The sequence below is a fragment of the Anomalospiza imberbis genome, chromosome 26, assembly GCF_031753505.1.
Source record: "Anomalospiza imberbis isolate Cuckoo-Finch-1a 21T00152 chromosome 26, ASM3175350v1, whole genome shotgun sequence".
NCBI lineage: Eukaryota > Metazoa > Chordata > Aves > Passeriformes > Viduidae > Anomalospiza > Anomalospiza imberbis.
Genome location: NC_089706.1, coordinates 3009351 through 3036259, shown reverse-complemented (window position 1 = coordinate 3036259; position 26909 = coordinate 3009351). Strand labels below are relative to the sequence as shown.

At 41.0% G+C, this 26909-nt stretch overlaps 1 protein-coding gene across 1 annotated transcript; it reads right to left on the bottom strand.

The window, feature by feature from the left end:
- Nucleotides 1-298: 298 nt before the first annotated feature.
- MDM4 (MDM4 regulator of p53) lies at nucleotides 299-25952 on the bottom strand. Its single transcript, XM_068173082.1, has 11 exons — nucleotides 25807-25952; nucleotides 19685-19793; nucleotides 18486-18560; nucleotides 16350-16483; nucleotides 15234-15283; nucleotides 6694-6755; nucleotides 5888-5984; nucleotides 4688-4848; nucleotides 3302-3436; nucleotides 2692-2772; nucleotides 299-1938 (listed from the first exon to the last, which is right to left on the bottom strand). Exons 2-11 carry the CDS (start codon nucleotides 19760-19762, stop codon nucleotides 1396-1398), a joined length of 1416 nt encoding a protein of 471 aa, XP_068029183.1. The 5' UTR covers nucleotides 19763-19793; nucleotides 25807-25952; the 3' UTR covers nucleotides 299-1395.
- Between the last annotated feature and the right edge of the window lie 957 nt (nucleotides 25953-26909).

Below are 26909 nucleotides of genomic sequence, written 5' to 3'. Positions count from 1 at the left end.
AAAATTGCTTGGAAATGGTGAAAAAAATCTGCTAAAAAAGGGGAAAATTGTGCCTGAAAAGGGTGTAAATAGGGCTTTAAAGGAATTACTTTATCTGCCAACTCAATGTGTTTTGTTTTTCAAGCCACTTTTCACTAAAAAAAGAGGATTGTTACAGCCTAAAAGGATAGGTGAGGGCAGGTGGAACATCCCAAAATATCCCAAAGCTGCTGGAATTGAATCCTGCTGGACAGGGGTGACACAGATTTAAATACACAAAAAAGAGAAGAAATAGAAATTAAAGAGCCCAAGAAGAAAGAAAAATATAACATTATTATTATTTTTCCATCTCATTTGTGACCTGAGAGGCGTGGATTAAAAACTTGGATTTATTTCCCATCTGGGAGCAAGGAATTCTTCACCCTGCCAACCTTAAACAATAAAAAACTTAGGAATAAAGTTCTTTTTCTTCTCTCCAAAACAAATCCCCTGCCCTCCCACCATAAATATTTATTTATGTTTTTAACTCTCAGCTCCAAAGGAATTGCACAGGTCGAGATTTATGGAAAAAAAAAACCCATTCCAAAGGTTTCAATTTTTCCCAAATCTGCTGTTCTTGGTCAGGAGAAAGAATCCCGAGGGATAAAATCGGGCTGAAGATGGGAAATTGGGAAAATTTCCAAGCTGGGGTTTTGATCTTGAGGTGATTTCCATGGAAAAAGTGGATCCTGCAGAGGATTCTTGGTGGAATTAAATCTTTGTTTTCTTTGGTTTCACTGGCTGAGCTTTGCAATTGGGGTTTGAGTGCAAAAATCTTCATTTTGGGGTTATTTTAGGGGCAGAAGGTCCTGGTATCCCATAAAGATCCCGATGACCATCTTGATCCTGCAGACCAAACTCTGGAATTGTGGGTTTCGTGCAAAAAAAATCTATTTTGGGGTTATTTTAATAGTAGGTCCATGAAGATCCCGATGGCCATCCTGATCTCCTTCCTGCACACAAAGAAATTGGAATTTGTGTGCAAAAATCATCTTTCTGGGGTTATGAAGATCCTGATGACCATCTTGATCTCCTTCCTGCACGCACCGTAATGGGGGTTTGAGTGCAAAAAGCCACATTTTGGGGCTATTTTATTAAGATCCTGATGACCATCTTGATCTCCTTCCTGCACACACTGAAATTAGGATTTGTGTGTAAAAATCCAAATTTTGGGATTATTTTATGAAGATCCTGATGACCATCTTGATCTCCTTCCTGCACGCACCGTAATGGGGGTTTGAGTGCAAAAAGCCAAATTTTGGGGCTATTTTATGAAGATCCTGATGACCATCTTGATCTCCTTCCTGCACGCACCATAATGGGGGTTTGAGTGCAAAAAGCCAGATTTTAGGGTTACTTTAGGGGCAGAAAGTCTCCCTACCCCATGAAGATCCTGATGACCATCTTGATCTCCTTCCTGCACACAGGACACGGCGATCTCTTCTTCTTCAGCATCCTGGCACACCTGAAACAGGCCACCAGGTGAGCAGTCCTTCCATGGACAATATTCCCATCCCGAGGCCTGTGCTGGCACAGGAAGCAGGGATTCAGCAGGGTTTTGATGCTCTCCAAAGATTCCACCTCCTCCTCTTTCTTCAGCTTGGCAAAATCCCGATTTTTCCCGTCCCGCACCAAATCCAAGGACTCGATGGAGCCGCCGGGATCCGCGCGGGGTTTGTTTTCTGCCAGGAAAAGATGTTTGGGTTGGCCAGCCGGGGCTGAGATCGTCCTCCTGCAGTCTGGGACGTCCACCCCTTCATCCTGCTCCTGGTTTTCCATGGAATTGATGTTGGAAAGGGACAGGGAATGGGGCAGTTTGGGGCAGTCCCAGTACCAGTCCTTGCGAAGGGCCCAGCAGCGGAAGCAGTACCTTTTCCCCGGAGAGTTGAATTTCCTGCACTTGGAGCATTGCCAGCAATCCTGAGGGATTTAAGGCAGAAAAAAAATCCAGCAAAAAATCAATTTATTTTTGGGTATTCCACATTTTAGCCATGTGGGTAAAGCAGCAAGGAAGCCTCGTTAAAAAAAAATTATTTATGAGTGATTTATAAGCTGGAAAAATCAACATTTTGTGGCTTGGGATTGATACCCTCATTAATTCCTCTCCTTCCCCTCTCCTAGCTCTCTGGAAGAATCCAAGTTGGGGCAGTTTATTTTTATTTAATTTCAAGAGAATTTTCAAACTTTTGCTCAAAATTCAAGGGGAGAGCTCCTGGAATTTGGCAGGAATTTGTTTTCCAGGCTCACCCATCACTTACGAGCTGTCAAATCTGCATAAGTAATGGATTTATTAATTAATTATCTCACAGAAAAGAGCAGGAGCTGCACAAGTGCAGAGCCAGGACTCAGCTGTCCAAAGCCAGGGACATCCCCATTTATTCCAGTCTGGAAAACTCTGCTAAAAACCACTACAATTCTGCCAAAAACCATAAAGTTCTACTTGAGATTCCCAGGTCCCTTCCAAGGACAATCCTCCAGATTTCCATCCAGAGGATAACACAGAATTAAAATCTTATTAAAACCTTATTAAACCATGCCTGGGTATCAACATAACTTCACCCAGCCACTTTTCTTTTTGGAATCCCACAAGAAAATCAGCTTTTCTCACCCCAAAACCAGCAGCAGATGTGGGATGAGCCCTCCCAGCCCCAGGTAATCCCAAAGAATTCCCACCTCAGAAGCAGCCTCTGTGTCCGTGTCATCACTCAGGCACTGGGAATTCTCCAGCTCATCCAAGCACACATCCTCAGGCACCTGGAATTCAGGAAAGCATTGTCAGAGGGTGGGAATGTTGGAATATTCCCTATTTATTGTTCGTCTGGCACTGCACACCCCAATTAAAGGATTATAGCATCACCCTGCTCATTAAATCACTTCTAAAAGTGAATTAAAAATGTTTTTGCAGTGTTTTTTTTTGCAGAATGTTGGTAACTTGCTGGTTTACCATGATCAGACTTTCCTCTTTGAGTCTTTAGCTAGACTCGATTTTTAAAAGCCTTTTCCAAACCTAATTCCATGATTTTTGATTTGTAACTCTTGCAGGTACTGGTTAGAAACCCACTTAAATTGCTATGAGAAGTTTAATTCATTTTCAATTGATTTTATGCGTTGAAAATTTGAATTTAAACCAAAACTCAAGCAGGAAAACCATCACACACATGAGGAATGGTGACAGCCTTTTCTGAACAGGATTTAGCCTCTGGATGGGAAAAGATCCAGCCTTTCCAAGGGCAGCAGAGCACCATGGGATGAATTAAAACAGAGAAAACTGTGCCAGAGGTACCTTGGTGTCACCTTCTTTGACCTCCTCACAGTCCAGCACTTCCACCTTGAGCCCAGCAGTGCCCTGGTCCAGGGGACACTCGTTGAGGAACCACAGGTCATCAGTGGTGTCTGAAACTATGGCAGTGTCAATGTCCTGAGGGAAAAAAAAAAAAAAAACAGGAAAAATCATTTAGGAGCAGCTCCACATCCAGCACTGTCTCATTTTCCTCTCCAACAACCTCCAAAGCCCTGGGCACCTCACTGCCCTCAGAAACCCCTTTTGAGAATTTCTGCCTCACAGGCCCCCTTTTTCCCACCTCACAGGCTTCCATTTTTAAAATCTTCCCCTCACAGATTCCCTTTTTTCCAATTCCCACCTCATAAGTTCCCCCTTTCCCCAGTTTCCACTTCACAGGCTCCCCTTTCCCAACCTTTCCCCAGTTTCCCCCTCACCAACTCAGTTTTTCCCAATTTCTACCTCACAAGTTCCCTGGTCTCCAATTTCCCCCTCACAGGCTTATCTTTTCCCAATTTCTCCCTTACAAGCCCCCTTTTTCCCCAGTTTCCACCTCACAGGTTACCATTTTTAAAATTTTCACCCCACAGATTCCCTTTTCCCAATTTCCCCCTCATAGGCTTCTCTCTTTCCAATTTTCACCTCACAAGTTCCCCTTTTCCCAACCTTTTCCTAATTTCCACCTCAAAAGTTCCCCTTTTCCCAATCTTTTCCCAATTTTTACCTCACAAATTCCCCATTTCCCAACTTTTTCCCAATTTTTACCTCACAAATTCTCCTTTTCCCAATTTTTACCTCACAAGTTCCTCTTTTCCCAACCTTTTCCCAATTTTTACCTCACAAATTCCCCTTTTCCCAACCTTTTCCCAATTTTTACCTCACAAATTCCCCTTTTCCCAACCTTTTCCCAATTTTTACCTCACAAATTCTCCTTTTCCCAACCTTTTCCCAATTTTTACCTCACAAATTCCCCTTTTCCCAAACTTTTCCCAATTTTTACCTCACAAATTCTCCTTTTCCCAACTTTTACCTCACAAGTTCCTCTTTTCCCAACCTTTTCCGAATTTTTACCTCACCATCTCCTCTCTTTCCAACTTCCACCTCTTCCAGCTCCCCCTTCCAGCTCGGCCACCACCCTAAAATGTTCACCCCAGTAAAAAAAAAAAGGGCAACTCCTGAAATCCAGGCACCCCTGAGGGCCTTGAGAAAAGAGTTTGGTCGATTTAAAAACTCTAAAATTCACCAACCACCCGATGGGAAAGACCCAGAGTGGGAAAAAGGCTGAAAATCCTGGAGTGGGAAGGGGAAAGAGAGAAAAAAACAGGATATTTGATTTCCTTGGAAGCCAAAAGAGGAGAGGAAGAGGACACAAGGCTCCTCCTTACACACCTGGTTAGTCTGAATATCCGTGGATCCGTTACTCCTGGATTTGTAATTGCTTCTGAGATTCCCTAAAAACCACCACGGCAGCCCGGCCACATCCCATTCCTCAAAAACCAGGTCCAGCTTGGGCTTTTTGCTTTTGGAGAGGTTTTCTATCAAATCACTGTCTGGAAGAGCCAAGCACAGTCCAAGTCATTGGGTAAGAGACACCAGCGGAGAAAAATAATGGGCTCAAATGTGATATTTTTTTTTACTTTTTGAATCAGGCTGTGAGCTCTGGGGTTTGGATGTCCCTAATCCGGCAAAAATCCCTGTACAAGTCAGGGAACATCGCAGTGTTCCCAGTGCCCCTGCACTGGGACAGGCTGAGTTTAATTTAAAGTTTTACCACAGAAACACAAACACTTCCGCAGCCAGCCCTGAGTGGGTTTCTGGAGTGATTTAAAATGCAGAAAGGACTGGTTGGAATTCAGTTTGCAGCCCCTGAATTCCCAAGAAGTGGGATCCATCCTCCCCATGCTCCAGCCTGGGATCCCAAACTGAGCACTCTGCAAGGCTGGTTGGTAAATCCAGGGAATTTTCCAAGGGTTTCCAAGGCTGGTTGGTAAATTCAGGGAATTTCCAGCTCTCCCATTGGAGCTGGAAACAAGGAGTTGCTTTTTTACATTGATAAAAGAGATTAAAAGTGGAAAAAAACAGGAAAATTGCTCCCAAAACTTTTGAAATCTCCACACGTGACCCAGCAAAAAAATCCCACGGGGGAAATGTCAAAATATGACAGATCCACCCAAAAATCCCCATTTTTCTTCAGTTCTCTGCTTGGTTTGCAGGGAATGACTGCAGCCAGCCCAGGCTGGGTTCTGTGAGCTCAGGAACCTCCCTTGGGAAGGGGGATGGATCCAAAGATAATTCCAGCATTTAAAACGCCCTCCAGCAAGGTCTGGAAGATTTTTTCTCATGGCATTACTCAGTGAGAGATGGGATTTTGGGGCTTAACCTGCCACTGCACTCAGAGCATTTATGCCAGAAAATAAAATACCTGTGGTGAACTTTGTAATTTCTCAGTCCTTAGCACCAAGATTTTTAATGTTTCTGTTCCAAACCAGGGTTTTTTTGAGTCTCCCAGCTCCTTCCTCCAGCATTTTGCTGCTGTGCGTCCCACACATATTTGCAAACATTGTGATAATGCAGAAATTTGTCCCTCACCTTCACAACTGTCACATTTGGGCTCTGAGGTAGCTGGAGCTGAGCTTTTGCTGTCACCCTCCAGGATCCCAGAGTCAGATCCTTCCTCTTGGCTGAGCTGCAGGAAGGAAAATGCAGGAATGAGCCCAGCAGAGCTTGCAGGGACAAGGGGATGCAGCACTTCCATCCCCAGGCACCAGCTGCAGGACGAGATCAAGCAGGTAGGAAGTAATTCAGAATAAAAACTACACACTATTTCTCTTTAAAGCCTCTGGAATCAGCACCAAGGAAAAATCTTCAGCTTGGCAAGAATCCCAAAGCTGGCATTTTTCATGCAGTGAAAGTTGATTTTGCGACTCTCTGACACCTCCCAGACTTCACCCCAAACCACACCTGGAAGAAACTTTGGAGGCGCCAAGATTTTTCCTAGGTTTTCACCTCTGCCTGAAAAGCTGCTGGAAACAAATCCTAACTAGGCACAGTGAATTATTTATTTGGCAATTCCTAGTGGGAGAAAAGGTGAGATAAAAGAGGGGGGGAAAAGCAGGAAACCACGGCTGGAGAAGCTGAGGCCTGGAAGTGCTGCACCCCAGAAGAACGCGCTCAGAGACTGGCACTCTGTCACAAGGAGAACAGAGAAGGGTGGCTCTGTCCCTGCTCTGTGGACTCCGAGAACTTTTTTCATTTTGGGGGATTTTTCTCTCAGGAGGAAAAGGTGAGGAGCAGCACAACGAGAAGAACAAAAAGTTCTGGCAGTCCACCGTGCAGAGGTACAGAGAAGGGGCGGCTCTGTACAAGAAAAGAACCCACTGGGCAGTGGGGTTTACCTGCAGCTGGTCTGGGCTGGGCTTAGCGACGCTCTGCTCCTTTGGGAGAGTCTGTGCAGCATCTGCAGATGGCAGGTAAAACACAAGGAAAAGCCTTCCCTGGAAATTCCCATTCTCGCAGCACACGGGGCCTGGGGCAAGCAACCAACCAGCCAGGCTTGGCAGAGCTGGGGGAGCTCCTTCAGGTAAAGCCGGGGCTCAGTCAGGGGGAAGGGATGGGTTCGGGGGAGAAGAGGCTGGGTGAAAACTCACAGTGTTCTTCCCAAAGGGAGAAATGATTCTTCTTCCTACAGCCAAATTCAGAACGGTCTTCCCAAAGGAAAAACCTGTTCTTTTCCCTACAGCCAAATTCAGAATTCTTCCCAAAGGAAAAACCTGTTCTTTTCCCTACAGCCAAATTCAGAATTCTTCCCAAAGGAAAAACCTGTTATTTTCCCTACAGCCAAATTCAGAATTCTTCCCTAAGGAAAAACCTGTTCTTTTCCTTACAGCCAAATTCAGAATTCTTCCCAAAGGAAAAACCTGTTCTTTTCCCTACAGCCAAATTCAGAATTCTTCCCAAAGGAAAAACCTGTTCTTTTCCCTACAGCCAAATTCACAATGATCTTCCCAAAGGGAAAAATTATTCTTTTTGCTATAGCCAAAATTCAGAATATTTTTCTCAAAGGAAAAACATATTCTTTTCCCTACAGCCAAATTCAGAATTCTTCCCAAAGGAAAAGTTAATTCTTATTCCTACAGCCATCCCAAATTCAGAATATTCTTCCCAAAGGAAAAACCTATTCTTTCCCCTACAGCCAAATTCAGAATTCTTCCCAAAGGGAAAAAAATATTCTTTTTGCTATAGCAAATTTCAGAATATTCCTCCTAAAGGGAAAAGTTATTCTTTTTGCTATCAAATTCAGAATTCTTCCCAAAGGGAAAAATGATTCTTCTTCCTACAGCTAAATTCAAAATATTCTTCCCAAAGGGAAATATTATTCCTTTTGCTATAGCCAGTCCAAAGTCAGAATATTCTTCCCAAAAGGAAAAATTATTCTTTTTGCTATAGCCAAAATTCAGAATATTTTTCTCAAAGGAAAAACATATTCTTTTCCCTACAGCCAAATTCAGAATTCTTCCCAAAGGGAAAAATTATTCTTCTTCCTACAGCTAAATTCAAAATATTCTTCCCAAAGGGAAAAGTTATTATTTTTGCTACAGCCATTCCAAATCCAGAATCTTCTTTCCAAAGGGAAAAATTATCCTTTTTTCTGCAGCCATCCCAAGCTCCAGGCTTTGCCACAGGAATTCCTGCTCATTCTGAGTGTCTGTGGGTCTGTTACTCCTGGACTTGGAATTGCTCCTGAGCTTCCCTAAAAACCACCACGGCTTTGTCTGATTTTCCCTGGAGTTTCCAAGGCTCTTTTGTACATCCAAGGAATTTCCCCCAATCCCATTTCAGCTGGAATTTTTGGCAAGGAGCTGTTTATCCACCTGAGGTTCCTCAAAACAAGAGAATAAAAAATGGAAAAACAGGAAAATCGTTCCCAAAACTTCTGAAATCTCCACGAGTGACCCAGCAAGAAATCCAATGGGGGAAATGTTAAAATATGACAGCTCCACCCAAAAAAATTCCTTTTTTTGTTCAGTTCCCTGCTTGGTTTGCAGGGAATGACTGCAAAGCCACTCCTCACACACCAGGATTCCACTGGGAATCCCACCTGGAAGGTGAACAGGGTTTGTTTTTTTTTGTTTGTTCGGTTTTCTTTTTTTGAATTTCTGACAATTTCTTGGTTTTTCCTAAAGGGTTTGGGCATGAAAATAAAGAGTAAAGAAGGGAAAATTCCATGCACAGGGCTGGACACAGCTGGATGCAGCTGCTCCTTAGAGTTAATTAAAAGGTTGAGTTAAATGAACAAGAATCCAATTAGCAGGAATCTTTGTGAGCCTGGCTTTGAGCAGAGAGAACAAAAGATGCCAGGCTGGCTCCTGCCTGCTCCCCTCCCCACTGAACAGGAAAATTCCCTTTGGAGAAGGCTGATTCCCACCAGGAATCACACCTGGATAGGGAAGAGCTGAAAATGGCAGAAAATTCCACCTGAAAATGGCCTTTAAATGGAGCAAAATTCCAGGATCAAGGGATCTTTCAGAAATTCCTGCTTTTCTTTCCTGCTTTCATCACCTTCCAGCTCCTGGGGTTTTAATCCCTGATGGAAAGCAGGAGCCAGGGCTCTGCAGGGAGATGGGAACAGGGAGAAATCCTTCCAAAATCTGATTTTCAGGGAGTGAAAATACTCCAGGTGCTGGAAGGCTTCCTTCTGGAGCTGGGAAATTCCAGAAAAACCAGCCTGAAGTGAAGGATTCCTAAATGCAGCCTGGGGGAGTCAGACTTGGGGAAAATAGGCAAGGAAATGGGAAAGTGGCCAAGAGAAGGGGGAAAAAATCAAAAAAGAAAAGGGGGAAATCAGAAAAGAAAAGGGGGAAAAAAATCAGAAAAGGGGGAAAAAAATCAGAAAAGAAAAGGGGGAAAAATCAGAAAAGAAAAGGGGGAAAAATCAGAAAAGAAAAGGGGGAAAAATCAGAAAAGAAAAGGGGGAAAAATCAGAAAAGTAAAGGGGGGAAATCAGAAAAGAAAAGGGGGAAAAATCAGAAAAGTAAAGGGGGGAAATCAGAAAAGAAAAGGGGGAAAAATCAGAAAAGAAAAGGGGGAAAAATCAGAAAAGAAAAGGGGGGAAAATCAGAAAAGAAAAGGGGGAAAAATCAGAAAAGAAAAGGGGGAAAAATCAGAAAAGGAAAGGGGGAAAAATCAGAAAATGGGGGAAATCAGAAAAAAAGGGGGGAAAATTATAAAAGAAAAGGAGGGGGAAATTTTAAAAGAAAAGGGGGGAAAATTTTAAAAGAAAGGGGGGGGAATTATAAAAGAAAAGGGGGGGAATTATAAAAGAAAAGGGGGGAAAATTTTAAAAGAAAAGGGGGGAAAATTTTAAAAGAAAAGGGGGGAAAATTTAAAAGAAAAGGGGGGAAAATTTAAAAGAAAAGGGGGGGAAATTACAAAAGGGTGAAAAACTTAGTCAAGAAAGGGGGGGGAAACATACAAGAAAATGGAAAAAATTAGGCAAGAAAGTGGGGAGGAAATTATGAAAGAAAAGGGGAATAATTGACAATGAGGAAAATTAGGCAAACGGGGGGAAATGAGGCAGGAAGGGGAAAATTAGACAAGAAAGGCAGAAAAATTACACAAGGAAAGGGGGGGAATTAACCAAATCCAGTCATTGCTGTGCTGGAGAAAAGTAAACAGCTGGAAAAGAAGGAAAAGAGCCAAGAAAGGAAGGGAAAAGGGGGGGAAAAGAAGGAAAAGAGGTGGAAAGGAAAAGGGGTGGGAAAAGGGAAGGAAAACAGGGAGGAAAGGAGGAAAATGGGGTGGAAAGGAAGGAAAATGGGAGGGGAATGGGGGAAAAAGGGAAGGAAAATAGGTGGAAATGAAGAAAAAGGGCCAGGGAAGGAAGGAAAATGGGGAGGAAAATAAGGAAAAGAGGTGGGAAAGGAAGGAAAAGGAGTGGGGAAAGGAAGGAAAATGGGGGGGAAAGGAAGGAAAATGGGGGGGAAGAAGGAAAAAAGGTGGAAAGGAAGGAAAATGGGAGGGAAAGAAGGAAAAGAGGTGGGAAAGAAAGGAAAATGGGGGGGAAAGGAAGGAAAATGGGGGAAAAGGAAAGGAAAACAGGTGGGAAATGAAGGAAAACTGGAGGGAAAGGAGGAAAATTGGGGGGAAAGGAGGAAAATAGGAAGGAAAATGGGAGAAAAGGAAAGGAAAAGAGGTGGAAAGGAAGGAACAGGGTCAGGAAAGGAAGGAAAATGGGGAGGAAATTAAGGAAAAGAGGTGGGAAAGGAAGGAAAAGGAGTGGAAAAAGGAAGGAAAAGGGGTGGGAAAAGGAAGGAAAATGGGGGGGAAGAAGGAAAAAGGTGGAAAGGAAGGAAAATGGGAGGGAAAGAAGGAAAAGAGGTGGGAAAGAAAGGAAAATGGGGGGGAAAGGAAGGAAAATGGGGGAGAAAAGGAAAGAAAACAGGGGGGGAAAGGGAAGGAAAAGGGCCAGGAAAGGAAGGAAAATGGGGGAAAAGGAAAGAAAAACAGGTGGGAAATGAAGGAAAACTGGAGGGAAAGGAGGAAAATTGGGGGGAAAGGAGGAAAATAGGAAGGAAAATGGGAGAAAATGAAAGGAAAAGAGGTGGAAAGGAAGGAAAAGGATCAGGAAAGGAAGGAAAATGGGGAGGAAATTAAGGAAAAGAGGTGGGAAAGGAAGGAAAAGGAGTGGGAAAAGGAAGGAAAAGGGGTGGGAAAATGAGGGAAAATGGGGGGGAAGAAGGAAAAAGGTGGAAAGGAAGGAAAATGGGAGGGAAAGAAGGAAAAGAGGTGGGAAAAGGAAGGAAAATGGGGGGAAGAAGGAAAAAAGGTGGAAAGGAAGGAAAATGGGAGGGAAAGAAGGAAAAGAGGTGGGAAAGAAAGGAAAATGGGGGGGAAAGGAAGGAAAATGGGGGAGAAAAGGAAAGAAAACAGGGGGGGAAAAGGAAGGAAAAGGGCCAGGAAAGGAAGGAAAATGGGGGAAAAGGAAAGGAAAACAGGTGGGAAATGAAGGAAAACTGGAGGGAAAGGAGGAAAATTGGGGGGAAAGGAGGAAAATAGGAAGGAAAATGGGAGAAAAGGAAAGGAAAAGAGGTGGAAAGGAAGGAAAAGGGTCAGGAAAGGAAGGAAAATGGGGAGGAAATTAAGGAAAAGAGGTGGGAAAGGAAGGAAAAGGAGTGGGAAAAGGAAGGAAAAGGGGTGGGAAAAGGAAGGAAAATGGGGGGGAAGAAGGAAAAAGGTGGAAAGGAAGGAAAATGGGAGGGAAAGAAGGAAAAGAGGTGGGAAAAGGAAGGAAAATGGGGGGGAAGAAGGAAAAAAGGTGGAAAGGAAGGAAAATGGGAGGGAAAGAAGGAAAAGAGGTGGGAAAGAAAGGAAAATGGGGGGGAAAGGAAGGAAAATGGGGGAGAAAAGGAAAGAAAACAGGGGGGGAAAGGGAAGGAAAAGGGCCAGGAAAGGAAGGAAAATGGGGGAAAAGGAAAGGAAAACAGGTGGGAAATGAAGGAAAACTGGAGGGAAAGGAGGAAAATTGGGGGGAAAGGAGGAAAATTGGAAGGAAAATGGGAGAAAAGGAAAGGAAAAGAGGTGGAAAGGAAGGAAAAGGGTCAGGAAAGGAAGGAAAATGGGGAGGAAATTAAGGAAAAGAGGTGGGAAAGGAAGGAAAAGGAGTGGGAAAAGGAAGGAAAATGGGGGGGAAAGGAAGGAAAAGAGGTGGAAAGGAAGGAAAACGGGGGAAAAAGAAGAAAAAGGAGTGGGGAAAAAGGAAAACAGGGGAAAAGGAAGGAAAAGGGCCAGGAAAGGAAGGAAAAGGAGTGGGAAAGGAAGGAAAATTGGGGAGGAAATTAGGAAAAGAGGTGGGAAAGGAAGGAAAACGGGGGGGAAAAGAAAGGAAAAAGGCCAGGAAAGGAAGGGAAATTGGGAGGAAATTAGGACAAGAGGTGGGAAAGGAAGGGAAAGAGCCGGAGCCTCCCCCCCGTGCACCCTCAGGTCTGGTCTGCCAAGCTTGGTTGGTTTGGGCCACACTCACACACAGCCAGGTCTAACTGAGTCCTAGGAACAGCTTTTCCTGAGCCAGGCCTAAAGTGAGGCCAGGGCTGGCCCAGGAAAGGCAGCAATGCTCAGCTCTGCACACACACAGCTCGGGGAACAGGGAACAGCACCCACACGATTCTGCTACAGCGAAAGAGCCCAAGGAGAACTCAAAAGATTCTGCTAGAAAATAAATCCAGATTAAAAAATGAATTTTCTGTAAAAAATCCAAGGCAGAAAACGGCCACGATTTGAATTTTTTATTTTAATTTTAATTTTTCCATACGTGCCTGAGCCCTCCTGAAGGTTTAAATCCATTTTATCTGTTTTAAAAAATGGGAAATGTGGTACAGAATTCCACAGCTGTGGATGAAATCCATTGCAATTTGATTTAAAAATGGGAAATGTGGCACCACAGTCTCCAGCTGGGGATTAAATCCATTTTAATCTGTTTAAAAAATGGGAAATGTGGCACAAAATTCCCCAGCTGAGGATTAAATCCATTTTATCTGTTTTAAAAAATGGGAAATGTGGCACAAAATTCCCCAGCTGAGGATTAAATCCATTTTATCTGTTTTAAAAAATGGGAAATGTGGTACAGAATTCCACAGCTGTGGATGAAATCCATTTTAATTTGCTTTAAAAATGGAAAATGTGGCATCAAAGTCCCCACCTGGGGATGAAATCCATTTTAATTTGATTTAAAAATGGGAAATGTTGCACCAAAGTCCACACCTAGGGATGAAATCCAGTTAAATTTGTTTAAAAATGGGAAATGTAGCACCAAATCCCACAGCTGTGGATTAAATCCATTTTATCTGTTTTAAAAAATGGGAAATGTGGTACAAAATCCCACACCTAGGGATGAAATCCATTTTAATCTGTTTAAAAAATGGGAAATGTGGCACAAAATTCCCCAGCTGAGGATTAAATCCATTTTATCTGTTTTAAAAAATGGGAAATGTGGTACAGAATTCCACACCTAGGGATGAAATCCATTTTAATCTGTTTTAAAAATGAAAAATGTGGCACAAAATCCCACAGCTGTGGATTAAATCCATTTTATCTGTTTTAAAAAATGGGAAATGTGGTACAGAATTCCACACCTAGGGATGAAATCCATTTTAATCTGTTTTAAAAATGAAAAATGTGGCACAAAATCCCACAGCTGTGGATTAAATCCATTTTAATCTGTTTAAAAAATGAAAAATGTGGCACCAGAGTCCCACAGCTGTGGATCAAATCCATTTTATCTGTTTAAAAAATGGGAAATGTGGCACAAAATTCCACACGTAGAGATGAAATCCATTTTAATCTGTTTTAAAAATGGAAAATTCCCCAGCTGGGGATTAAATCCATTTTAATCAGTTTAAAAAATGGAAAATGTGGCACAAAATCCCACAGCTGTGGATTAAATCCATTTTATCTGTTTTAAAAAATGGGAAATGTGGTACAGAATTCCACACCTAGGGATGAAATCCATTTTAATCTGTTTTAAAAATGAAAAATGTGGCACAAAATCTCACAGCTGTGGATTAAATCCATTTTAATCTGTTTAAAAAATGAAAAATGTGGCACTAGAGTCCCCAGCTGTGGATCAAATCCATTTTATCTGTTTAAAAAATGGGAAATGTGGCACAAAATTCCACATCTAGGGATGAAATCCATTTTAATCTGTTTTAAAAATGGAAAATTCCCCAGCTGGGGATTAAATCCATTTTAATCTGTTTAAAAAATGGAAAATGTGGCACAAAATCCCATAGCTGTGGATTAAATCCATTTTATCTGTTTTAAAAAATGGGAAATGTGGCACAAAATTCCACACCTAGGGATGAAATCCATTTTAATCTGTTTTAAAAATGGAAAATGTGGCACCAAATTCCCCAGCGGGGGATTAAATCCATTTTAATCTGTTTAAAAAATGGAAAATGTGGCACAAAATCCCACAGCTGTGGATTAAATCCATTTTATCTGTTTAAAAAAATGGGAAATGTGGTACAGAATTCCACACCTAGGGATGAAATCCATTTTAATCTGTTTTAAAAATGAAAAATGTGGCACAAAATCCCACAGCTGTGGATTAAATCCATTTTAATCTGTTTAAAAAATGAAAAATGTGGCACCAGAGTCCCACAGCTGTGGATCAAATCCATTTTATCTGTTTTAAAAAATGGGAAATGTGGTACAGAATTCCACACCTAGGGATGAAATCCATTTTAATCTGTTTTAAAAATGGAAAATTCCCCAGCTGGGGATTAAATCCATTTTAATCTGTTTAAAAAATGGAAAATGTGGCACAAAATCCCATAGCTGTGGATTAAATCCATTTTATCTGTTTTAAAAAATGGGAAATGTGGTACAGAATTCCACACCTAGGGATGAAATCCATTTTAATCTGTTTTAAAAATGAAAAATGTGGCACCAGCATCCCCAGCTCTGCCAGTGGAGTTTCTTTTTTCCCAGTCCTACACCAGGAACTGGTTTCAAGGCCGTCACCCCAGCTGAGATGAACTGGAGAATAAATTCCCATTTTGCTGCAGCTGGATTTGATTCTGCAAGGTTCAAGGTTAATAAAACCTCGCAGAATTTTTAGCAACTCTCAGAGATGAGCAAAAAACTGAAAAAAAAAAAAGCAGAAATGAAGAAAAGCTTGATTCCAGGCAAGGATGGGATTTCAGGCTTTGGCTCTGGCCCAAATTTGGGTTTTTTTGGCATCACTCAAACAGCTCCTGGCACACAGAAAAGACACAAACTCCGAGAGATTCGCTTGGGAAAGTTTTTGAGAGAAGTTTCTTCCTCCTGCAGCGCCAGGATTTGGGATTTTGCTGGATTTTTTTTTTTTTTTTGGGATTTTTTTTTTTTTTTTTGGTACTTACCAGGTCAGAGCAATATTTATGGAACGGGAGCAACCTACCTGGGAGGGCAGCAGGGCTCAGGTTCCTCTTCAGCATCTCGTACACGGGGCTGGGGAGGGGAAAAACCCCCTTTAGTGCCCACAGAGAAACCCCAAAAGCCCAAAAGCTCAACCCCTTTGATGAATTGCATGAGAAAATCCCTTATGGAATGGGTTTTCCTACAGATCCCAGAGGGCACGGAGGTTTTTTCCTAGAAAACCCAAAATTCACAGAGAATTTTTTCCTAGAGACCCCAAAACCCACTGAGGTTTTTTTCCTAGAAAGCCCCAAAAAACCCACAGGGAATTTTCCCCTAGAGACCCCAAAAAAACAGTGGGGTTTTCACTAGAGAGACCCCAAAACCAGTGGGGTTTTCACTAGAGAGACCCCAAAAAAGTGGGTTTTTTTTTCCCTACAAAGTCCCCAAAAGCCACTGATTTTTTTTCCTAGAGGGATCCTAAAAAACACTGAGGTTTTTTCCTAGAGACCCCAAAAACTAGTGGGGTTTTCATTAGAGAAACCCCAAAAAAGTGGTTTTTTTCCCCAAAAAGTCCCCAAAACCCACTGAGGTTTTTTCCTAAAAACCCCCAAAACCCACAGGGAATTTTCCCCTAGAGACCCCAAAAAACAGTGGGGTTTTCACTAAAGGGACCCCAAAACCAGGGATTTTTTTTAGCTTTTCCAGCTGACAACGAGATTTTTTCAGCTTTTCCAGCTGACAATGAGATTCCTTTCAGCTTTTCCAGCTGAAAATGAGATTCTTTTAGCTTTTCCAGCTGACAATGAGATTTTTTAGCTTTTCCAGCTGACAATGAGATTTTTTTTTCATCTTTTCCAGCTGAAAATGAGATTTTTTCATCTTTTCCAGCTGAAAATGAGATTCTTTTAGCTTTTCCAGCTGACAATGAGATTTTTTTTCATCTTTTCCAGCTGACAATGAGATTTCTTTTAGCTTTTCCAGCTGACAATGAGATTTTTTCATGTTTTCCAGCTGACAATGAGATTTTTTTCAGCTTTTCCAGCTGACAATGAGATTTTTCATCTTTTCCAGCTGACAGTGAGATTCTTTTTCAGCTTTCCCCAGCTGCAGCAGCCACGAGCGGCGTTTCCCGGGTGTCCGGGTGCGTTCTGCCCACCTGGGGTCCCTGAGGGAGAAGCTGCGCAGCCCCAGGAGCTCGCCCAGCGCGTCCCCGCCGCAGTGCACCAGGTGCTGCTGCCGCCGGTCGTAGAGCTGCCGGCCCATGATGTACTGGCCCAGGAAATGCATCACCTGCGGGAAGGACGGGAGGGGTCCTGGGATCTCCTGGCATCTGGGATCCATCCCATGGCATCTGGGATCCATTCCCTGGGATCTGGGATTGGGGTCTCCTGGGATCTGGGATCCATTCCCTGGGATCTGGGATTGGGGTCTCCTGGGATTTCGGGTTGGGGTCACCCGGGATCTGGGATTCATTCCCTGGGATCTAGGATTGGGATCACCTGGGATCTGGGATTCATCCCATGGGATCTGGGATCCATTCCCTGGGATCTGGGATTGGGATCACCTGGGATCAGGGGTTGGGATCACCTGGGATCTGGAATTAATCCCATGGGATCTGGGATCCATTCCCCGGGATCTGGGATTGGGATCTTCTGGGATCTGGGATTCATTCCTTGGGATTGGGATCACCTGGGATCTGGGACTAATCCCATGGGATCTGGGATCCATTCCCTGGGATCTGGGATTGGGATCACCTGGGATCTGGAATTAATCCCATGGGATCTGGGATTGGGATCACCTGGGATCTTGGATCCATTCCCTGGGATCTGGGATCCATTCCCTGGGATCTGGAATTGGGATCTCCTGGGATCTGGGATTGGGATCTCCTGGGATCTGGGATTAATCCCATGGGATCTGGGATTGGGATCACCTGGGATCTTGGATCCATTCCCTGGGATCTGGGATCCATTCCCTGGGATCTGGGATTGGGATCTCCTGGGATCTGGGATTGGGATCTCCTGGGATCTGGAATTCATCCCATGGGATATGGGATTGGGATCACCTGGGATCTGGGATCCACTCCCCGGGATCTGGATCTCCTGGGATGTGGGATTGGGATCTCCTGGGATCTGGGATTCATCCTATGGGATCTGGAATTGGGATCACCTGGGATCTGGGATCCATTCCCTGGGATCTGGGATCCATTCCCTGGGATTGGGATCACCTGGGATCTGGGATTGGGATTACCTGGGATCTGGGATTGGGATCACCTGGGATCTGGGATTAATCCCATAGGATTTGGGATTCATTCCCTGGGATCTGGGATCCATTCCCTGGGATATGGGATTGGGATCACCCAGGATTTGGGATTCATCCCATGGGATTGGGATCTCCTGGGATCTGGGATTCATCCCTTGGGATTGGGGTCACCTGGGATCTGGGATCCATTCCCTGGGATATGGGATCTCCTGGGGTTTGGGATTCATCGCCTGGGATCTGGGATCCATTCCCTGTGATATGGGATTGGGATCACCTAGGATCTGGGATTAATTCCCTGGGATCAGGTATTCATTCCCTGGGATCTGGGATCTCCTGGGGTTTGGGATTCATCTCCTGGGATCTGGGATTCCCTGGGATTTAGGATTCATTCCCTGGGATCTGGGATTCATACCATGGGATCTGGGATTGGGATCACCTGGGATTTAGGATTCATTCCCTGGGGTTTGGGATTCATTCCCTGGGGTTTGGGATTTCCTGGGATTTGGGATCACCTGTGGGACAGCACGCAGGGGATGGATCCTGGCATCTGGGATTTCCTGGGATTTGGGGTCACCTGTGGGACAGCACACTGGGGATGGATCCTGGGATTTGGGATTCATTCCCCGGGATTTGGGATTTCCTGTGGGGACAGCACATTCCTGGGATTCCATGGGATTTGGGATCACCTGTGGAGACAGCACATTCCTGGGATTTCATGGGATTTGGGATCACCTGTGGAGACAGCACATTCCTGGGATTTCCTGGGATTTGGGATTCATTCCCTGGGATTTGGGATTTCCTGTAAGGACAGCACACTGGGGATGGACTCCTGGGATTTGGGCTTCCCTGGGATTTGGGATTTCCTGGGATCACCTGTGGGGACAGCACATTGAGGATGGATTCCTGGGATTCGGGATTGACCCAAAATGCCCCCAAAGTGTCCCTGCAGCGAAATGGGAACATTTCCCAGGGAATTAAGGATGAATCCCATCCCAAATCCCAAAGCCCCGGCCAAGGCTGGAGGTGACCCCACCTCTTTGAGCGTGAAGGAGTCGCCCTGGGCCCCCGCAGCCCGCAGGATCCGCAGCAGGGGGAGCTTGGGAACCACCTGGAAAACACAGCAGGGATTGCTTGGAATTCTGGCAATCCAACCTGGGATCCCCCCAAAAAAACCCCGCATCAAAAGAATCCACACCAAAAGAATCCGCACCAAAAAAAAAATCCCACTGTTTATCAGTATTTCCCCACTATTTCTAAATGCTATCAATATTTTCCCACAATTTCCCAATATTTTCCCACTATTTCTCAATACCACCAATATTTCCCCACTATTTTATCAATATTTCCCCACTATTTCTCAATACTATCAATATTTCCCCACTATTTTATCAATATTTCCCCACTATTTCTCAATACTATCAATATTTTCCCACTATTTACCAATATTTTCCCACTATTTCCCAATACTATCAATATTTTCCCACAATTTCCCAATATTATCAACATTTCCCCACTATATATCAACACTATTAATATTTCCCCACTATTTATCAATATTTTCCCACAATTTCCCAATATTTTCCTACTATATACCAATACTTCCACACTATTTATCAATACTATCAATATTTCCCCATTATTTCCCAATATTTTCCCACTATTTCCCATTATTTTCCCACTATTTCCCAATATTTTCACACTATTTCCCAATATTATCAATATTTTCCCACTATTTATCAATATTTTCCTATTACTTATCAATACCACCAATATTTCCCCACTATTTATCAATATTTCCCCACTATTTATCAATACCACCAATATTTCCCCACTATTTACCAATATTTTCCCACTATTTCCCAATACTATCAATATTTTCCCACTATTTATGAATATTTTCCCATTATTTATCAATATCACCAATATTTCCCCACTACTTCCTGATATTTCCCCACTATTTACCAATACTATCAGTATTTCCTCACTATTTATCAATATTTCCCACTATTTATCAATATTTTTCTATTATTTATCAATACCACAAATATTTCCCCACTATTTCATCAATATTTCCCCACTATTTATTAATATTTTCCCATTATTTATCAATATTTTCCCACAATTTCCCAATACTATCAATATTTCCCCACTATTTATTCATAACAGGGGGGAAAATATCAGGACAAATGATGGGAGTGGGGGGTAATTAGCTGCTAATTAGGTGCTAATTACCTGATTGGCTTGTCCCAGGGGGATCCTGCAGGAATTGCCAGCTCCTGGGGCTTGGCTGGAATTTGGGAATTTGCTCATCCTGGCAGTGAGGAGCTGCTGGAGCACCGACCTGGAAAGGGATTTGGGGTCAAAATCCACCCTAAAATCCCAATTTTGATCCTGGCCCGGCCCCTCCTGCTTTGGGGGAGGGGGGGAAGGGGAAAAAAAGGGGGAAAAAAGGAAAAAAAAGGAAAAAAAGGAGGAAAAAAAGGGGGAAAAGGAAAGAAAAAAAAAGGGGAAAAGGGGGAAAAAAGGAAAAAAAAAGGAGGAAAAGAAAAGGGAAAAAAGGGAAAAAATGGAAAGAAAAAAGGGGGAAAAAGGGGAAAGATAAAAAGGCAGAAAAAAGGGGGGGAAAGGAGGGGAATTAAAAAAAGGGGGAAAAAGGGGAAAGTAAAAAGCGGGAAAAAGGGGAGAAAAAAGGAGGGGGAAGGAGGACAGAAAGGAAAAAAAAAGGAAAAAGGGGGAAAAGGAAAAAAAAGGAAAAAAAAGGAAAAAAATGAGAGGGAAAAGGAAAAAAAAGGAGGGGAAAAGGAGAAAAAAAAAGGGGAAAGGAAAAAAGGGGGGAAGGGGGAAAGAAAAGGAAAAAAGGGGAAAAAAAGGGGAAAATTTGGAAAGGGTTGATTAAAGCACATCAAAAATTCCAATTTCTAAATAATAATTTAAATTACAGCAGCTCTAATCTCTTCCCCAGTTAATATTTCCTGAAATTTTAAATGACTTATGATGGAAAAAATGAAAATATCGACCACAAACACCTCTAAAATGAGCTGGACAGGGTAAACTCAAACTTATCAAATATTTAAATTTATGAAAAGCATCGAGAATGACCTGGAATAATTCAAATTATTCAATTTGAAAAATTCAATTATTCAAGAATTCAAATTATTCAAGCTTCAATCCCTTCCCAGCTCATATTTTACTGAATTTTAATAAATTTATGAGGGAAAAATTGAAAATATTGACCACAAACACCCTAGAAATGAGCTGGACAGGGTAAACTGAAACTTATTTAATATTTAAATTTATGAGGAGCATCAACAGTGACCTGGAATAATTCAAATTATAACAGCTTCAATCCCTTCCCAGCTCATATTTTACTGAATTTTAACAAGTTTATGAGGAAAGAAATGAAAATATTGACCACAAACACCCTAGAAATGAGCTGGATAGGGTAAACTCAAACTTATTTAATATTTAAATTTATGAGGAGCATCAACAGTGACCTGGAATAATTCAAATTATAACAGCTTCAATCCCTTCCCAGTTCATATTTTACTGAATTTTAACAAGTTTATGAGGAAAGAAATGAAAATATTGACCACAAACATCCTAGAAATGAGCTGGATAGGGTAAACTCAAACTTATTTAATATTTAAATTTATGAGGAGCATCGACAGTGACCTGGAATAATTCAAATTATAACAGCTTCAATCCCTTCCCAGCTCATATTTTACTGAATTTTAACAAGTTTATGAGGAAAGAAATGAAAATATTGACCACAAACATCCTAGAAATGAGCTGGATAGGGTAAACTCAAACTTATTTAATATTTAAATTTATGAGGAGCATCAACAGTGACCTGGAATAATTCAAATTATAACAGCTTCAATCCCTTCCCAGTTCATATTTTACTGAATTTTAATAAATTTATGAGGGGAAAAATGAAAATACTGAACATAACCATGTCTAAACTGAGCTGGACAGGATAGACACAAACTTATCTAATATTTAAATTTATGAGGAGCATCGACAATGACCTGAAATAATTCAAATTATAACAGCTTCAATCCCTTCCCAGATCCTATTTCCTTAAATTTTAACCGATTTCTGATGGAAAAAAAATCAAAATATTGACTGCAAACGCCTGTAAAATGAGCTGGACTTACCGACCTTGACTTTTTCTGCCCGGCAGGAAGATCCTGGGATTATTACCCCGGGATTTTGCTGTAGGATAATTCCGAGAGTGCCCCGGGAGTTTTTCTAAAATTCGCTTTTTTCAAACCTCGCCCGAGGGAGGGACCGAAAGTGGCCGATAACGGCCGGGCTGGGCTGAAAATCAGCTTGAAAAAGGTGAAAAAATTCGGATTTTCCCTCCCTCCTCTTTCCCTGCAATGAAATTCTGCTGCCCCAGGGCTGAGGGAGAGGAATTTTAACCTTTTCAGCGCTGATTTAATCACTCAAAACCTCCGGGTTTTGCAGAGAAATGATTTTTTTTTTAAAGGCAGTTCGCTTCTCATTAATATTTTTATTTAATCAGAAGTTAATTTTGGCGTTTTCATTAAGGTTTTAAAATATTTCCAGGAGGAAATATAAGAAAATTTAGGGATTTAGCTGCAATGAAAAGCTCCCACGTGGTGGAAATTCCTTAAAAAAAAAAAAAAATGGAATTTCGTGCTGGGCCAGCTCAGAAATTTGGAATAATTCCAATCCCAAATTTCAAATTTTACCTCCCAAACCCCATCCAAAAATGGATTTCCGGGCATTTTTTGGTGCTGAAAATCTCCAGAGGAAATCGTGAATCACACCCGAGTCATGAGCTGAGCAAATTTTCCACTCCAAAATTTCACCCCAGCCGGGGGAAAAGATTCATTTGCCTCTTTTGTGACTAAAAATCGCCTTTTTTATGACTAAAAATCCCTTTCTGAGCCACCAAAACCCCCAAGAAACCGCAGCTTTTTTAAAACTAAAAAATCCCAAGTGGCTGAAAAGTCAAATTAAAATTTATTCAAGCTCAGGTGGGTTTTTTAAAGTCTAAATTGAAGGGGAAAAAATTCATTTTTAAACTCTGTTTAAAGCAGAAACACAGCAGGGCTTGGGCTCAGGTGACAGGGATTTTTCCAGCTTCCAAATAAAGTAAAATATTGAAAATAAAGTTGGGGTTTTAGGTAATTTTAGATAAAACAGCTCTGAAGGGGAGGATTTAAACAGGATTTAAAATTCACGATGCAATCGTGAAGTTATTGATTAATTAAGTTTGTCCTCATCAGTCCCTGAGGGGTTTCATACCTCAAATTTAGCCCTTTTAATTAAAAATACACTTTAAAAAATTATAAATTTTAAGAATTTTACCCAAAAGACAACAACAACAAAAAAAAGATAATAAATTTTAAAAAATGTTGTGCAACCGCTCCTTTGCTGGAGGAAATGTTGTGAAAGTGATCAATTAAAATCACAAAAAAAGCGAATTGTTCTGCAAATCGCAGGAATTTGGGATGAGGAAACATTTCCACTCCCCTGACCGTCCTGATTTGTGGTTATTTCTATTTTAAGAGGGGAAAAAATGGGGTTTTCTTGGGGTTTTGGCGCAATAGTTAAGGGCAATAAAACGCGTGGTTTGTGGGATCAGTCCCTCAGCTCGCCTTTATGGGGTGAAATCCTGGAATAATGGAATTGGGATGGGAAAAAAACCCTCAAAATTCTGGAATAATGGAATTGGGATGGGAAAAAAACATCAAAATTCTGGAATGATGGAATTGGGATGGGAAAAAAAACATCAAAATTATGGAATAATGGAATTATAGAGCGGTTTGGGATGGGAAAAACCCTCAAAATTCTGGAAATCCTGGAATAATGGAATTGGGATGGGAAAAAACCCTCAAAATTCTGGAATAATGGAATTGGGATGGGAAAAACCCTCAAAATTCTGGAATAATGGAATTGGGATGGAAAAAAAAACATGAAAATTCTGGAATAATGGAATTGGGATGGGAAAAACCATCAAAACTCTGGAATAATGGAATTATAGAGGGGTTTGGGATGGGAAAAACCATCAAAATTGTGGAAATCCTGGAATAATGGAATTGGGATGGGAAAAAACCCTCAAAATCCTGGAATAATGGAATTGGGATGGGAAAAAACCCTCAAAATTCTGGAATAATGGAATTGGGATGGAAAAAACCCTCAAAATTCTGGAAATCCTGAAATAATGGAATTGGGATGGAAAAAACCCTCAAAATTCTGGAATAATGGAATTGGGATGGAAAAAACCATGAAAATTCTGGAATAATGGAATTGGGAAGGGAAAAAAACCCTCAAAATTCTGGAATAATGGAATTGGGATGGGAAAAAACATCAAAATTCTGGAAATCCTGGAATAATGGAATTGGGATGGAAAAAAACCTCAAAATTCCGGAAATCATGAAATAATGGAATTGGGATGGGGAAAAAAACATCAAAATTCTGGAATAATGGAATTGGAATGGAAAAAAAACCATCAAAAATCTGGAATAATGGAATTGGGATGGAAAAAAACCCTCAAAATCCTGGAATAATGGAATTGGGATGGAAAAACCATCAAAAATCTGGAATAATGGAATTGGGATGGGGAAAAAAACCTCAAAATTCTGGAATAATGGAATTGGGATGGAAAAAAAACATCAAAATTCTGGAATAATGGAATTATAGAGCGGTTTGGGATGGAAAAAAAACCCTCAAAATTCTGGAAATCCTGGAATAATGGAATTGGGATGGGAAAAAAACCCTCAAAATTCTGGAATAATGGAATTGGGATGGGAAAAAACCCTCAAAATTCTGGAATAATGGAATTGGGATGGAAAAAAACCATCAAAAATCTGGAATAATGGAATTGGGATGGAAAAAAACCCCTCAAAATTCTGGAATAATGGAATTACAGAGCGGTTTGGGATGGGAAAAACCCTCAAAATTCTGGAATAATGGAATTGGGATGGAAAAAAACCATCAAAATTCTGGAATAATGGAATTGGAATGGAAAAAAACCCTCAACATTCTGGAATAATGGAATTGGAATGGAAAAAACCATCAAAATTCTGGAAATCCTGGAATAATGGAATTGGGATGGGAAAAAAACCATCAAAATTCTGGAATAATGGAATTGGGATGGAAAAAACCCTCAAAATTCTGGAATAATGGAATTGGGATGGGAAAAAACCCTCAAAATTCTGGAGAATGGAATTGGGATGGAAAAAACCCTCAAAATTCTGGAAATCCTGAAATAATGGAATTGGGATGGAAAAAACCCTCAAAATTCCAGAAATCATGAAATAATGGAATTGGGATGGGGAAAAAAACACTCAAATTTCTGGAAATCCTGGAATAATGGAATTGGGATGGGAAAAAAAACATCAAAATTCTGGAATAATGGAATTGGAATGGAAAAAAAACCATCAAAAATCTGGAATAATGGAATTGGGATGGAAAAAAACCCTCAAAATCCTGGAATAATGGAATTGGGATGGAAAAACCATCAAAAATCTGGAATAATGGAATTGGGATGGGGAAAAAAACCTCAAAATTCTGGAATAATGGAATTGGGATGGAAAAAAAACATCAAAATTCTGGAATAATGGAATTATAGAGCGGTTTGGGATGGAAAAAAAACCCTCAAAATTCTGGAAATCCTGGAATAATGGAATTGGGATGGGAAAAAACCCTCAAAATTCTGGAATAATGGAATTGGGATGGGAAAAAACCCTCAAAATTCTGGAATAATGGAATTGGGATGGAAAAAAACCATCAAAAATCTGGAATAATGGAATTGGGATGGGGAAAAAAACCTTCAAAATTCTGGAAATCCTGGAATAATGGAATTGGAATGGGAAAAAAAACCTCAAAATTCTGGAATAATGGAATTACAGAGCGCTGTGGGATTGGAAAAAGCCTCAAAATTCATCCCAGTCCACGGGCAGCGATATTTTCCACAATGCCAGTTTTTTCCAACCTGCTTCCAGGGATGGAGTAGCCACGGATTCTCTGGGAACTCCATCCCAGGGAAGGATTTCTTCCCAAAATCTCGATTTATTCCCAAAATCCCGGCGTCAGCCTGAAGCCATTCCCCCTTCTCTTGTCACTCCAGGCCTTTGGGAACATTCCCCATGCATTTGTGTCGCCTGGCTCCCTCCGGGGCACAATTCAATCAGGCCGAAGTTTCCCTTCTCCAGGCGGGACAATCCCAATTATCCCAGAATTTTCCGGGAAGCGATAAAAGCTCCGGGACGTTCCCGCCGCCCCAGGCCCCTCCCGCCGGCACCGCCTCCTACCCCCCCTCAGCCTCCTCAGCCCTACGGCCCCGGGGAGCCCCGCGTTCCCCTCAGCGCCGCGCTCACCCTACAGCCGCTCCATGGGCTCCGGGCACGGCGTTGGGGAGGGGAAAGAGCCCCTACACCCCCTGAGGGCTCCGCGCCTCCATTTTAGCGGGGTTCGGGCCGCTGCTTCCCCTCACGGCCAACATGGCGGCGCGACCATAGAGAAGAGAGGGGATGTGCGGCTAGAAGGGACGCGGGGCGGCCGCGGGTGTGCGGCGCCCCCTAGCGGCGTGGAGGACCGAGGGGGCGCGTCCTCCCGGCCCTGGTGGGAAACAGAAATGAAATATAAATATAAATATAAATATAAATATAAATATAAATATAAATATAAATATAAATATAAATATAAATATAAATATAAATATAAATATAACTTTATTTTAATGCAAATATAAATATAAAAATATGTAGATATATTAATATATAAGTATAAATGTTGATTTCAATTTAATAATAAATATATATATAAAGATATAAATATATTATATAAATATATATAATAAATATAATATATAAATAAATATATAAATAAATATATAAAACTAAAACTATAAATTAAATATAAATATAAATATAAATATAAATATAACTTTATTTTAATGCAAATATAAATATAAAAATATGTAGATATATTAATATATAAGTATAAATGTTGATTTCAATTTAATAATAAATATATAGATAAATATATAATTATATTATATAAAAATATATATAATAAATATAACATATAAATAAATGTATAAGTATATTATATAAATATATATATTAAATATAATATATAAATAAATATATAAAATAAAATTAAAAATAAAAATAAAAATAAAAATATAAGTATAAATATAAATATAAATATAAATAATAGAAATTTATTTTCATGCAAATGTAAATATAAAAATATGTAGATATATTAATATATAAGTATAAATGTTGATTTAAATTTAATAATAAATATATATATAAAGATATAAATATATAATATAAATATAAATATAAATAATAAATATAATATATAAATAAATATATAAATAAATATATAAAACTAAAACTATAAATTAAATATAAATATAAATATAAATATAAATATAAATATAATTTTATTTTAATGCAAATATAAATATGAA